Source organism: Dendrobates tinctorius, unplaced genomic scaffold, assembly GCF_039654945.1.
Source record: "Dendrobates tinctorius isolate UK_male_01 unplaced genomic scaffold, ASM3965494v1 ptg000455l, whole genome shotgun sequence".
NCBI lineage: Eukaryota > Metazoa > Chordata > Amphibia > Anura > Dendrobatidae > Dendrobates > Dendrobates tinctorius.
This window is the reverse complement of record NW_027362117.1, coordinates 880,617-892,853: the sequence shown is the minus strand read 5'-3', so window position 1 is coordinate 892,853 and position 12,237 is coordinate 880,617. Positions and strand designations below refer to the sequence as shown.

Sequence of the window (12,237 nt, the reverse complement as noted above, 5' to 3'; positions counted from 1 at the left end):
CCTAACCCTAATTCCAACCCTAACCCTAATTCCAACCCTAATCCTAATTCCAACCCTAACTCTAATTCCAACCCTAGCCCTATTTCCAATCCTAACCCTAACCCTCCCTTCCAACCCTAACCCTCCCTTCCAACCCTAACCCTAATGGAAAAATAAAAATAATTTCTTTATTTTATTAGTTGTGCCTGCCTATGGGGGTGATAAACGGGGGTTTATTTATTTTTCATTCTATTTTAATCACTGTGAGAGTTTATCAAGGAAGGAGACTTAATAGCTGTCTACAAATATCTAAAGGGCTGTCACATTGTAGAAGGATCAACTTTATTCTCATTTGCACAAGGAAAGACTAGAAGCAATGGGATGAAACTGAATGGGAGGAGACACAGATTAGATATTAGAAAAAACTTTTTGACAGTTAGAGTGATCAATGAGTGGAACAGGCTGCCACGAGAAGTGGTGAGTTCTCCTTCAATGGAAGTCTTCAAACAGAGGCTGGACAGACATCTGACTGGGATGATTTAGCGAATCCTGCTTTGAGCAGGGGGTTGGACCAGATGGCCCAGGAGGTCCCTTCCAACTCTACGATTCTATGATTCTATGATTCTATGATTCTATCAAAATGAATGAAACTGCAGCTGGCGGGCGCACTGCGCATGCGCCCGCCATTTTCCAAAATGGTGGCGCCCATGGTCCGGGACCGCGGGTCACCGGGAGCCATAGCGGCACTTGGTGAGTACCGGGGAGTGGGAGGGGGGCCATCGGAAGGCGGGGGGAGCGGAGGGAAGGCGAGGGGGGGGGGGGTGTTAGATGATGACAGCGGTGGCACATCGCCGCTGTCATTCAGTGGTGGGGGGCAGACCGCCCCCGTTAACCGGTGGGGGGGGGGGTCGGAGCGGTGTCACCAGCCATGTCCGATGCTACAGCAGCGTCGGACATGGCTGGATGGTAATATTTCATCAATTTTCATTGATCAAATATTACTATCGCTCTGATTGGCTGTTTCACTTTTAGCAGCCAATCAGAGCGATCGTAGCCACGTGGGGGCGAAGCCACGCCCCCCGTGGTGAAGTACAAAGCCCCCTGTATCTGCGGGTCGGGTGACCTTTCAGTGACCTAGGTCACCCAACCCGCAGGGGGGCTTTAAAGTCATGACGCCACATAGGCGTCACTGGTCAGATTGGTACCAGTTTTCATGACGCCTATGTGGCATCATTGGTCATGAAGAGGTTAAAGGCAGGATAAAGGTTTGCAGAGGACATGAGAGGGGTCATCCCAGGCAGGATCGAGGGGTGCAGAGCACTTGCCTGTGACAATTCATGACAGATCAAAGTGCACCTGAAGGGGAACCTTCCAGGCCGAACTCACTCACCGGATGTGGGTTCTCCATCAGAGAGGAATAATATCATGGAGGCGCTCATTGGGGGCAGCGCGTTGTTGATGGTGGCATTAGTGAGCATCTTTGCCGCAGTCAGCAGCGCCTTATTGATGTCTGTCCCTGCAGAGCAACACGAGAAAGGGTTAATGGTAAACTGTGACCCCCTAAAATATTAACGTCCCCATTGTCTGGACCCTTCAGGTGCAGAGGATGCGTCCGGTTTCCTGACCTATCTGTCTTATTAAATACTTGCACAAAGCAGAATTATCAGGAAAGCTGCTGCAGAATTATTACATCACTATGAGGTTAGTGGTGGTCCGACCTTCTGGACCCCCATCAATGAGATCTGCCGCTCCTAGTAACACGGCCTGCCCCTTGGCTCACCTCCTCTTGCCTTCATCTTTGCCACAAACTCCTTTGCCAGTTTGATGTTTTCCGGGGCGGCTCTGACGAGACTTTCCTTCCACTTTTCGATTTTATCATCAAATATGAGAATTCCTACATAATCCTCGTGCGGCATCTCCTCCAGGATCCTGGTGAAGGCCTCGTAGGTCTATAGGCAGCAATGACAGAAGGGCGGTCATGTCCTGTAGTATCATTGAGGTGGGGGGATAGGACAGGTCTGTTGGGGGTGATCATCCTTACCTGTTTGATCTTGTTTCCGTACATTGACCCGCTGTGATCAATGACAAACAGCACATTTTTCGGTAAACGTTTCAGATTGGCCGGAGCAAAGTAATGAACAAAGTATCCATTGATGATCTATGAGAAACAAAGGGCAATGTAACAAAGTAACGATCCCATGTAACAGAAAGCAGTCAGCAGTCACCTGCACTTTCCCAGCAGAAGATTCCCTCTTCACATCATATGTTATCCTGAGATCACCGTCCAGAAGAGTCGCCCCGCACTCCAGACATCGGCGCTGCTGCTGGAGGGTCGGCTTAAATTCTACATGGGCCTGAAAATAGGAGGAAAAGTGCAGCCCAAAAGTAAATATCTCTCTGTTTTACAATGTGAGCTCCTAGCCTGCACCGTCCCTCCTGCACCATCCATGCTGCACCGTTCCTCCTGCATCATCCCTCCTGCACCGTCTCTCCTGCAGCATCTCTCCTGCACCATCCCTCCTGCACCATCTCTCCTACACCGTCTGTCCTGTAGCATCCCTCCTGCACCGTCCCTCCTGCATTGTCTCTCCTGTAGCGCCCCTCCTGCACCATCCATGCTGCACCGTCCCTCCTGCATCATCCCTCCTACACAGTCCTTGCTGCAATATTTCTCCAGCACAGTCCTCCCTGCACACTACCCCTCCTGCACAGTCCTCCCTGCACACTACCCCTCCTGCACAGTCCTCCCTGCACCATTTCTCCTACAAAGTCCTTTCTGCACCATCTCTCCTGCACAGTCCTTTCTTCACCACCCTCCTGCACAGTCCTCTCTGCATCATCTCTCCTGCACAGTCCTCCCTGCGACATCCCTCCTTCACCATCACTGCTGCACCATCCCTCCTGCACGGTCCTTCCTGCATCACCCCTCTTACACAGTCCTTGCAGCAATATCTCTCGGCACAGTCCTCGCTGCACACTACTCCTCCTGTACAGTCCTCCCTGCACCACCCCTCCTGCACAGTCCTCCCTGCACCACCTGTCCTGACAGTCCTCCCTGCACCACCCCTCCTGCACAGTTCTTGCTGCACTACTTCTCATGCACAGTCCTCTGCACAGTCATTTCTACACCATCTCTCCTGCACAGTTCTCCCTGCATCATCTCTCCTGCACAATCCTCCCTTCACCACCCTCCTGCACAGTCCTCCCTGCACCACCCCTCCTGCACAGTTCTCCCTGAATCATCTCTCCTGTACAGTCCTCCCTGCACACTAACCCTCCTGCAGTCCTTCCTGCACTACAGCTCCTGCACAGTTCTCCCTGTATCATCTCTCATGTACAGTCCTCCCTGCACACTAATCCTCCTGCACAGTTCTCCCTGCATCATCTCTCATGTACAGTCCTCCCTGCACACTAACCCTCCTGCACAGTCCTCCCTGCACCACCCCTCCTGCACAGTTCTCCCTCTCCTGCATTGTTATGCAATGTCTGGATGGTTTTTAAGTACCACAGACTTGTGACTACACATCTTTTCCCCCAGGTCTGATCCCGGCATTAGATGACTTTGCCAATACCTTACTGTCTGTACGATTTATTCTGACCACATCTGAAAGTTCATTTATCATAAACGTCCCAACGGCTTTCAGGTAGCTGATTCCTTGTGGTTCAATGATGTCGATGTTAATCTGCAAAAACATCATTATAAACTATTCCTACATAAATGCTTATTGCTCCAATGGTTCTTGTGCTCTATACATGAACCAGGAGGCTCAGGATGAAGAAAGCTTGAGGTTTATCATAGTAGTGAGAGTTTTCTCACCTGAAAGTCTTCCACAAGTTCTTTGGGTCTAACCTTCAAGTATAACTCATAGCTCCCGAGCTGCCGCTTCAGTAACTCCTCATAGACCAGTCTGAACGTCGCTGTAGACAGAGGACCCACATTCACTGAGATTTTAAAATTCTCTAATTTACGTCCAGTAGATCTGCAAAAAGAAATTCCAAGAGCCGTAAGTTATTATATGTAAGACACAAGACCGGATGGCGACATGTCGTGTATGCGGTATGAGGGCTGTGGAATAGACCAGCAGTGCGGTGTGAGGGCCGTGGATAGACCAGCAGTGGGTTGTGAGGGACATGGATAGACCAGCAGTGGGGTGTGAGGGCCGTGTAACAGACCAGCAGTGGGGTGTGAGGGCCGTGTAACAGACCAGCAGTGGGGTGTGAGGGCCGTGTAACAGACCAGCAGTGGGGTGTGAGGGCCGTGTAACAGACCAGCAGTGGGGTGTGAGGGCCGTGTAACAGACCAGCAGTGGGGTGTGAGGGCCGTGTAACAGACCCGCAGTGGGGTGTGAGGGCCGTGTAACAGACCCGCAGTGGGGTGTGAGGGCCGTGTAACAGACCCGCAGTGGGGTGTGAGGGACGTGTAACAGACCAGCAGTGGGGTGTGAGGGACGTGTAACAGACCAGCAGTGGGGTGTGAGGGACGTGTAACAGACCAGCAGTGGGGTGTGAGGGACGTGTAACAGACCAGCAGTGGGGTGTGAGGGACGTGTAACAGACCAGCAGTGGGGTGTGAGGGTCGTGGAATAGACCAGCAGTGGGGTGTGAGGGCCGTGGAATAGACCAGCAGTGGGGTGTGAGGGCCGTGTAACAGACCCGCAGTGGGGTGTGAGGGCCGTGTAACAGACCCGCAGTGGGGTGTGAGGGCCGTGTAACAGACCCGCAGTGGGGTGTGAGGGTCGTGTAACAGACCCGCAGTGGGGTGTGAGGGTCGTGGAATAGACCCGCAGTGGGGTGTGAGGGACGTGTAACAGACCCGCAGTGGGGTGTGAGGGACGTGTAACAGACCCGCAGTGGGGTGTGAGGGACGTGTAACAGACCCGCAGTGGGGTGTGAGGGACGTGTAACAGACCCGCAGTGGGGTGTGAGGGACGTGTAACAGACCCGCAGTGGGGTGTGAGGGTCGTGGAATAGACCCGCAGTGGGGTGTGAGGGACGTGTAACAGACCCACAGTGGGGTGTGAGGGACGTGTAACAGACCCGCAGTGGGGTGTGAGGGACGTGTAACAGACCCGCAGTGGGGTGTGAGGGACGTGTAACAGACCCGCAGTGGGGTGTGAGGGACGTGTAACAGACCCGCAGTGGGGTGTGAGGGACGTGTAACAGACCCGCAGTGGGGTGTGAGGGACGTGTAACAGACCCGCAGTGGGGTGTGAGGGACGTGTAACAGACCAGCAGTGGGGTGTGAGGGACGTGTAACAGACCAGCAGTGGGGTGTGAGGGTCGTGGAATAGACCAGCAGTGGGGTGTGAGGGTCGTGGAATAGACCAGCAGTGGGGTGTGATGGAACGTGGGGGGGGGGAATCCTAAAGAGATGGAAAGGGATATTCTATAGAGATGGAATAACATAGTGACATAGTTTTGAAGGCTGAAGGGAGACCTTATGTCCATCTAGTTCAGCCTATTTTTAGTGCAGCTGTTCTGCATTGTTGATCCTCGGGAAGGCAAAAAACCCACAGAGTAGAAGCCAATTTTCTCCATAGGGAAAAAAATTCCTTCCCCTAAGCTGGGTCAGCCATCTACCTATAATATTCTGTTATTCGTAACCTTCTATACTGTTACAAGAAAAGCCTCCATTCCTTTCTTACATTCATTCAGTGAGTTGGCCATCACCACTTCCTCAGGAAGAGAATTCCAGAGCCTCACTGCTCTTACCGTGAAGAACCCTCTTCTATGCTGGTGCAGAAATTGTCTTTCCTCCAAATGAAGAGAATGCCCCCTTGTTCTTGTCACAGTCCTTGGTACAAACAGTTCATTGGAGAGATATCTGTATTGCCCTCTGATATACTTGTACATATATATTAAGTCTCCCCTAAGTCTTCTCTTTTCTAGAGTAAATAGACCTAATTTTGATAACCTTTCTGGGTATTGTAGTGAACCAACTCCATTTATCATTTTAGTAGCCCGCCTTTGAACCCTTTCAAGTTCAGTAATGTCTTTCTTGAGCACCGGCGTCCAAAATTGCACACAATCCTCCAAGTGTGGTCTGACGAGTGTTTTGTACAGAGGGAGAATTATGTTTTCATCTCGTGTCCCCAGACCTCTTCTAATGCATCCCATAACCCTATTTTCTTTGGTGGCAGATGCCTGACACGGGGCACTCCAATTTAGCTTATTGACTAAGATGCCTAAGTCTTTTTCCATGTCTGATTTCCCCAGCAGTTTCCCATTTAGTAATTGTAGCATCTGTTTCTCCTTCCCATGTGCATAACCTTACACATATCTGTGTTAAACCTCATTTGCCATTTTTCAGCCCAATTCTCCAATTTACTCAAATCTGTCTGTAGTTGCAAACTGTCCTCCTTTGTGTTAACGACCTTACATAGTTTTGCATCATCTGCAAATACTGATATTTTACTGTGTAAGCCATCCAGTAGATCATTAATATATTAAATAGTAGGGGACCGAATACAGACCCCTGTGGTCCCCCACTAGTAACCATGGCCCAATCTGAGTATGCCCCATTAATAACCACTCTTCGTTTTCTATCACTAAGCCAGCTACCTACCCATCTACACACATTTCCCCCTAGCCCAAACTTTCTCCTCTTACTTACCAATCTTTTATGTGGGACAGTGTCAAATGCTTTAGAGAAGTCGAGATAAATGACATCCAATGATTCTCCTGGGTCCATTTGAGAGCTTACATCCTCATAGAAGCTGATCAGGTTAGTCTGACAGGAGCGATCCTTCATAAATCCATGTTGATATGGAGTTAAACATTTATTAACATTGAGATATTCCATAATGGTATCCTTTAGAAACCCTTCAAAAATCTTACCCACAACAGATGTTAAGCTTACCGGCCTATAGTTTCCAGGTTGCCTTTTACATCCCTTTTTGAATATTGGGGGTGTGGGGGGGATCCTATAGAGATTGAACATGGGAGATCCAAATAGAATTCGAATGCAGGGGGATCCTATAGGGATGGAGTGCAGGGGATCATATAGAGATGGAACGTGGGGGGATCCTATAGAGATGGAGCATGGGAGATTGTATAGAGAGGAGCGTGGGGATCGTATAGAGATGGAGCATGGGGGGGGTCCTATAGAGATCAAGCATGGGGGATCGTATAGAGATGGAAGTCTAACCTCTATTGTTGGTGAAATATGTGAAGGGTTTCTGAGGGATGTTATTCTGGATTATCTCAATGAGAATAATTGTTTAACACCATATCAGCATGGGGTTATGAGGAATCGCTCCTGTCACACCAATCTAATCAGTTTTTATGAAGAGGTAAGCTATAGCCTGGACCAAGGTGAGTCATTGGATGTGGTAGATCTTGATTTTTCCAAAGCGCTTGATACCGTGCCACACAAGAGGTTGGTACATAAAATGAGAATGCCGGGTCTGGGGGAAAATGTGTGTAAATGGGTAAGTAACTGGCGTAGTGATAGAAAACAAAGGGTGGTTATATATGGGATTCTCTAACTGGGTCGCTGTGACCAGTGGGGACCGCAGGGGTCGGTGTTGGGACCTCTTCTCTTCAACATATTTATTAACGATCTGGTAGAAGGTTTACACAGTAAAATAACGATATTTGCAGATGATACAAAACCATGTAAAGCAGTCAATACAAGAGAAGATAGTATTCTGCTACACATGGATCTGGATAAGTTGGGAACTTGGGCCGAAAGGTGGCAGATGCAGTTTAACAATGATAAATGTAAGGTTATACACATGGGAAGAAGGAATCAATATCACCATTACACACTGAACGGGAAACCACTGGGTAAATCTGACATGGAGAAGGACTTGGGGATCCTAATTAATGATAAACTTACCTGGAGCAGCCAGTGCCAGGCAGCGGCTGCCAAGGCAAACAGGATGATGGGGTGCATTAAAAGAGGTCTGGATACACATGATGAGAGCATTATACTGCCTCTGTACAAATCCCTGGTTAGACCGCACATGGAGTACTGTGTACAGTTTTGGGCACCGGTGCTCAGGAAGGATATAATGGAACTAGAGCAGGTACAAAGGAGGACAACAAAATTAATAAAGGGGATGGGGGACTACAATACCCAGAGAAATTAGCAAAATTAGGATTATTTAGTCTAGAAAAAAGACGACTGAGGGGCGATCTAATAACCATGTATAAGTCTATAAGGGGACAATACAAATATCTTTCCGAGGATCTGTTTATACCAAGGAAGGTGACGGTCACAAGGGGGCATTCTCTGCGTCTGGAGAAAAGGCTTTTCCACCAACATAGAAGAGGATTCTTTACTGTTAGGGCAGTGAGAATCTGGAATTCCCTGCCTGAGGAGGTGGTGATGGCGAACTCAGTCGAAGGGTTCAAGAGAGGCCTGGATGTCTTCCTGGAGCGTAACAATATTGTATCTTACAGTTATTGTTAGGTTCTTTAGAAGGACGTAGATCTGGGGATTTATTCTGATAGGATTTTATAGGCTGAACTGGATGGACTAATGTCTTTTTTCGGCCTTACTATGTTACTATGGAGCATGGAGTATCCTATAGAGATGGAGCATGGGGATCGTATAGAGGAGCATAGGAGATCGTATAGAGATGGAGCGTGGGGGGGGACACTATAGAGATGGAGTGCGGGGGAATCCTATAGAGGTGGAGCGTTGGGGGATCCTATAGAGATGGAGCACGGGGGGGGACCCTATAGAGATGGAGCACGGGGGGATCCTATAGAGATGGAGCGTTGGGGGATCCTATAAAGATGGAGCGTGGAGAGATCCTATAGAGATGGAGCGCAGGGCTCCTCCTCCATGGCAGGTGATACGTACTGGACCAGCCCAGCGCTCTGACCCTTGGATACGGCCTTTTGATACTGCTTCTTCGCCTCGGCTTTCTCCCTAACGATCCCGACGTTTGTAACGTTGTTGATGATCCTTGTAGACACAGAACTCATCATTAGAAACAAAGTATCACGAGCGACATCCGACGACCACCGAGAGCGCAGTGATCCCCCGACGTCTCACCGCCTCCCCTGATGGACCCGCACACACGACATACGCCACCAGCTCCTCCGGCCACTCACATGCTGAAGTTGGTGATGAATGCCGTCTTCGGCAACTCCATTTCAAAAATGGCTTCTTGGGAAGAATTGAATACGTTTTGGATGACGGTGGTGATGAAGGTTCGAGCAAAGCGGGACGAGACCCGGCTGTGAACATGCATGCTGCGGATCTCCATCTTCTGGACGGAAAGAGAAACATGTCAGAGCATGATGGGAGTTGTAGTTCCACAACCAATGAAATCATAGATTGAGATTGGTGCCATGAAATAATTACCACGACTGCTGCCGCCATCGCCCCTAGCAAAATAGGCAGCAGTCTCTTTATTGCAGAGCAGTTTGCTACAATGTATCAGCAATTTTCAAGACCAGACACAACTGTAACAAACCTTCAGCTCTAGAAGGAAGATATTTAAGAGTTTAAATTTAAACAAGAATGTTTCTATTCCCTGACAGCAAGCAGAGATGTTGGGAGTGGTGATAAATCAGCACATAAATTCTATAATAAAGCCGCAGAGCTTGTCGTCTCCCCGGTATCTGATCATACAGCAAATCCCCCATTATTAGCCCCAGTACAGGGGGAGTGATGAACACTGACCGTTCCTCCATGACAAGAGGGCAGCAGACACAGGGCCACAAGGGCCGATACCAGCAGGCTCCAGTGGCGGACGGTCCCCATGGCTCGGGCGGATCGCAGTCACTTTCTGGATTAATGGGTAACTCTTTAGAGGAAGTTTGGGTAGAAACAAACAGGAAAGTCAAACAATTGTGTCCTAAAAGGAGATTCTGCAACTTGTGGGTCACGTGGCGTCCAAATCTCATCTCCTCCCACCACTGACCCCGATCAATACTTGTCCTGCGGCCATTTGTTTGCAGGGTGACTGGGGGTAAAAGCCCAAAGAGACAAAATTACTGACACAAAGTGACATCCCAACATGCAGCAATGTAGACGCAGCTGCCGCTGGGGGCTATGGGATCTCTGTACACTAAAGACCCCACCTATACAGGATACGTGAGATATAGTTGTGGCCGAAAGTGTTGGCACCCTTGAAATTGTTCCAGAAAATGAAGTATTTCTAAAACATAAAAATGATCAATGTAAGTCACAATTAATATCCCATGGAGATCTGGATGTGGAATGATACTCAAAATCAAAGTGGAAAATCAAATTACAGGCTGATCCAACTTCAGTGGAAATGCCTCCAGACAAGGAAATGATGCTCAGTAGTGTGTGGCGCCGCCACGTGCCTGTATGACCTCCCTACAATGCCTGGCCATGCTCCTGATGAGGCGACGGATATTCTCCTGAGGGATCTCCTCCCAGACCTGGATTAAGCATCAGACAACTCCTGGACAGTCTGTGGTGCAACGTGACGTTGGTGGATGGAGCAAGACATGATGTTCCAGATGTGCTCAATCGGATTCAGGTCTGGGGGACGGGCGGGCCAGTCCATAGCTTCAATGCCTTCGTCTTGCAGGAAATGCTGACACACTCCAGCCACATGAGGTCTGGCATTGTCCTGCATTAGGAGGAACCCAGGGCCAACCGCACCAGCATATGGTCTCACAAGGGGTCTGAGGATCTAATCTCGGTACCTAATGGCAGTCAGGCCACAAATGTGCATGTGTCTGCACAAACGGTTAGAAACCAACTCCATGAGGATGGTCTGAGGGCCCGACGTCCACAGATGGGGGTTGTGCTGACAGCCCAACACTGTGCGGCCCTCCAAAGAAATGCCACCCCACCATTACTGACCCACTGCCAAACCGGTCATGCTGGAGGATGTTGCAGGCAGCAAATCGCTCTCCACAGCGTCTCCAGACTGTCATGTCCGTGACATGCTCAGTGTGAACCTGCGCTCATCCATGAAGAGCACAGGGCGCCAATGTGGAATATGCTGATCTTCGTGTTCACTGGCAAATGCCAATCGCCCTGCCCGGTTCTGGGTAGTACGCACAACACCCACTTGTTTACATCGGGCCCTCATACCACCTCATGGATTCTGTTTCTGACAGTTTGAGCAGACACATGGATGTTAGAGGCCTGCAGGTCATTTTGCAGGGCTCCTCCGGTTCCTTCTTGCACAAAGGAAGAGTTAGCGGTCCTGACGCTGGGTTGTTGCCCTCCTATGGCCCCCTCCACGTCTCCTGGTGTACTGGCATGTCTCCTGGTATCTGCTCCATGCTCTGGACACCGTGCTGACAGCTAGCCTTGCCACAGCTTGCATTGATGTGCCATCCTGAATAACCTGCCCTACCTGAGCAACTTCTGTGGGTTGTATAGTAGACACCGCCTCATGCTACTCTACTTCTGGGGGGGGGGGGACCAATGACAAAATGCAAAATTGATCAAAACAGCCAAGGATGAGAACAGAGAAATGGTCTGTGGTCCCCCCTGCTCCTCTCCTTTATATGGGTTGTCTTGCTAATTGCTCTGCTCCATTTGCAGCAGGAGAAATTAATTCACAATCGGTGTTACTTCATAACTGGACAGGTTGATTTCACAGAACTGTGATGGACGTGGAGTTACATTGTGCTGTGTTTAGTCTGTATAAAAGGGATCTATATTATACCTGCGGTGCACGCTGGAGAGATCCGTGGGGAGAGGCCGCCCTCGTATAACATTCCTGTCCCGGCCTTTGTCCTTTTGGATTTTACTTTTTCTGTCACATTTTTTATTATTTGTTGTCTCTGACAAGGTATTAGCATTTTCCGATGCTTATTTTTGCCTCCATTTATATTTTGATTATTTTCTTAGAGCCGATATGGGGACGAAATAACCCTATCGGCTTTGCACGATACTCGTCCTATGGCTCATACGTTGAACGTCCCCATTGGCTTTGGTTAAATATGAGGTTATTGTTGCAGGCATTTTCTATTATTCAGTAACCTCCCAATATTACCACAATATTTGTTATTATTATTGATTTATAAATAAGAAACTTTGTAATAGATCCTACGTTTCTTATTTCATAAATCAATAGAAAGAATTAAATTCACGGTACACTTTAAATTGGATAATGGGGACTATTGTGGTATTGGGAAATTACTAATAGAAAATTGTTTCTATAGTATGTACCATTTATGAAGTAAGAATACAATGGTTACTCCTTAGGAAGCTGCAGATGTATCTGGCAGCGCTGGAGGATGGGGTCTTCATAGACCCAATAGTAACTGTAAGCACAGGCTGTAACGGATTGATGAGGAGCAAAGTAT

General features: G+C 48.8%; 1 protein-coding gene across 2 annotated transcripts in view; it reads right to left on the bottom strand.

Annotated features, from left to right (window-relative positions):
• LOC141077476 (inter-alpha-trypsin inhibitor heavy chain H3-like) overlaps positions 1–10,693 on the bottom strand; it is a 31,735-nt gene extending 21,042 nt beyond the window's left edge. Inside the window, exons 1-9 of one of the 2 annotated variants that reach the window (XM_073564433.1) lie at positions 9,620–10,693; positions 9,046–9,200; positions 8,792–8,896; positions 3,797–3,959; positions 3,552–3,662; positions 2,205–2,333; positions 2,021–2,137; positions 1,760–1,928; positions 1,370–1,495 (exon numbers count right to left, since the gene is read on the bottom strand). In XM_073564433.1, coding sequence (XP_073420534.1) covers positions 1,370–1,495; positions 1,760–1,928; positions 2,021–2,137; positions 2,205–2,333; positions 3,552–3,662; positions 3,797–3,959; positions 8,792–8,896; positions 9,046–9,200; positions 9,620–9,700 — 1,156 coding nt within the window. In that variant the 5' untranslated portion in view covers positions 9,701–10,693. Of the gene's footprint in view, positions 1–1,369; positions 1,496–1,759; positions 1,929–2,020; positions 2,138–2,204; positions 2,334–3,551; positions 3,663–3,796; positions 3,960–8,791; positions 8,897–9,045; positions 9,204–9,619 lie in introns of both variants that reach the window. The other variant, XM_073564432.1, reaches the window with a different exon arrangement.
• Between the last annotated feature and the right edge of the window lie 1,544 nt (positions 10,694–12,237).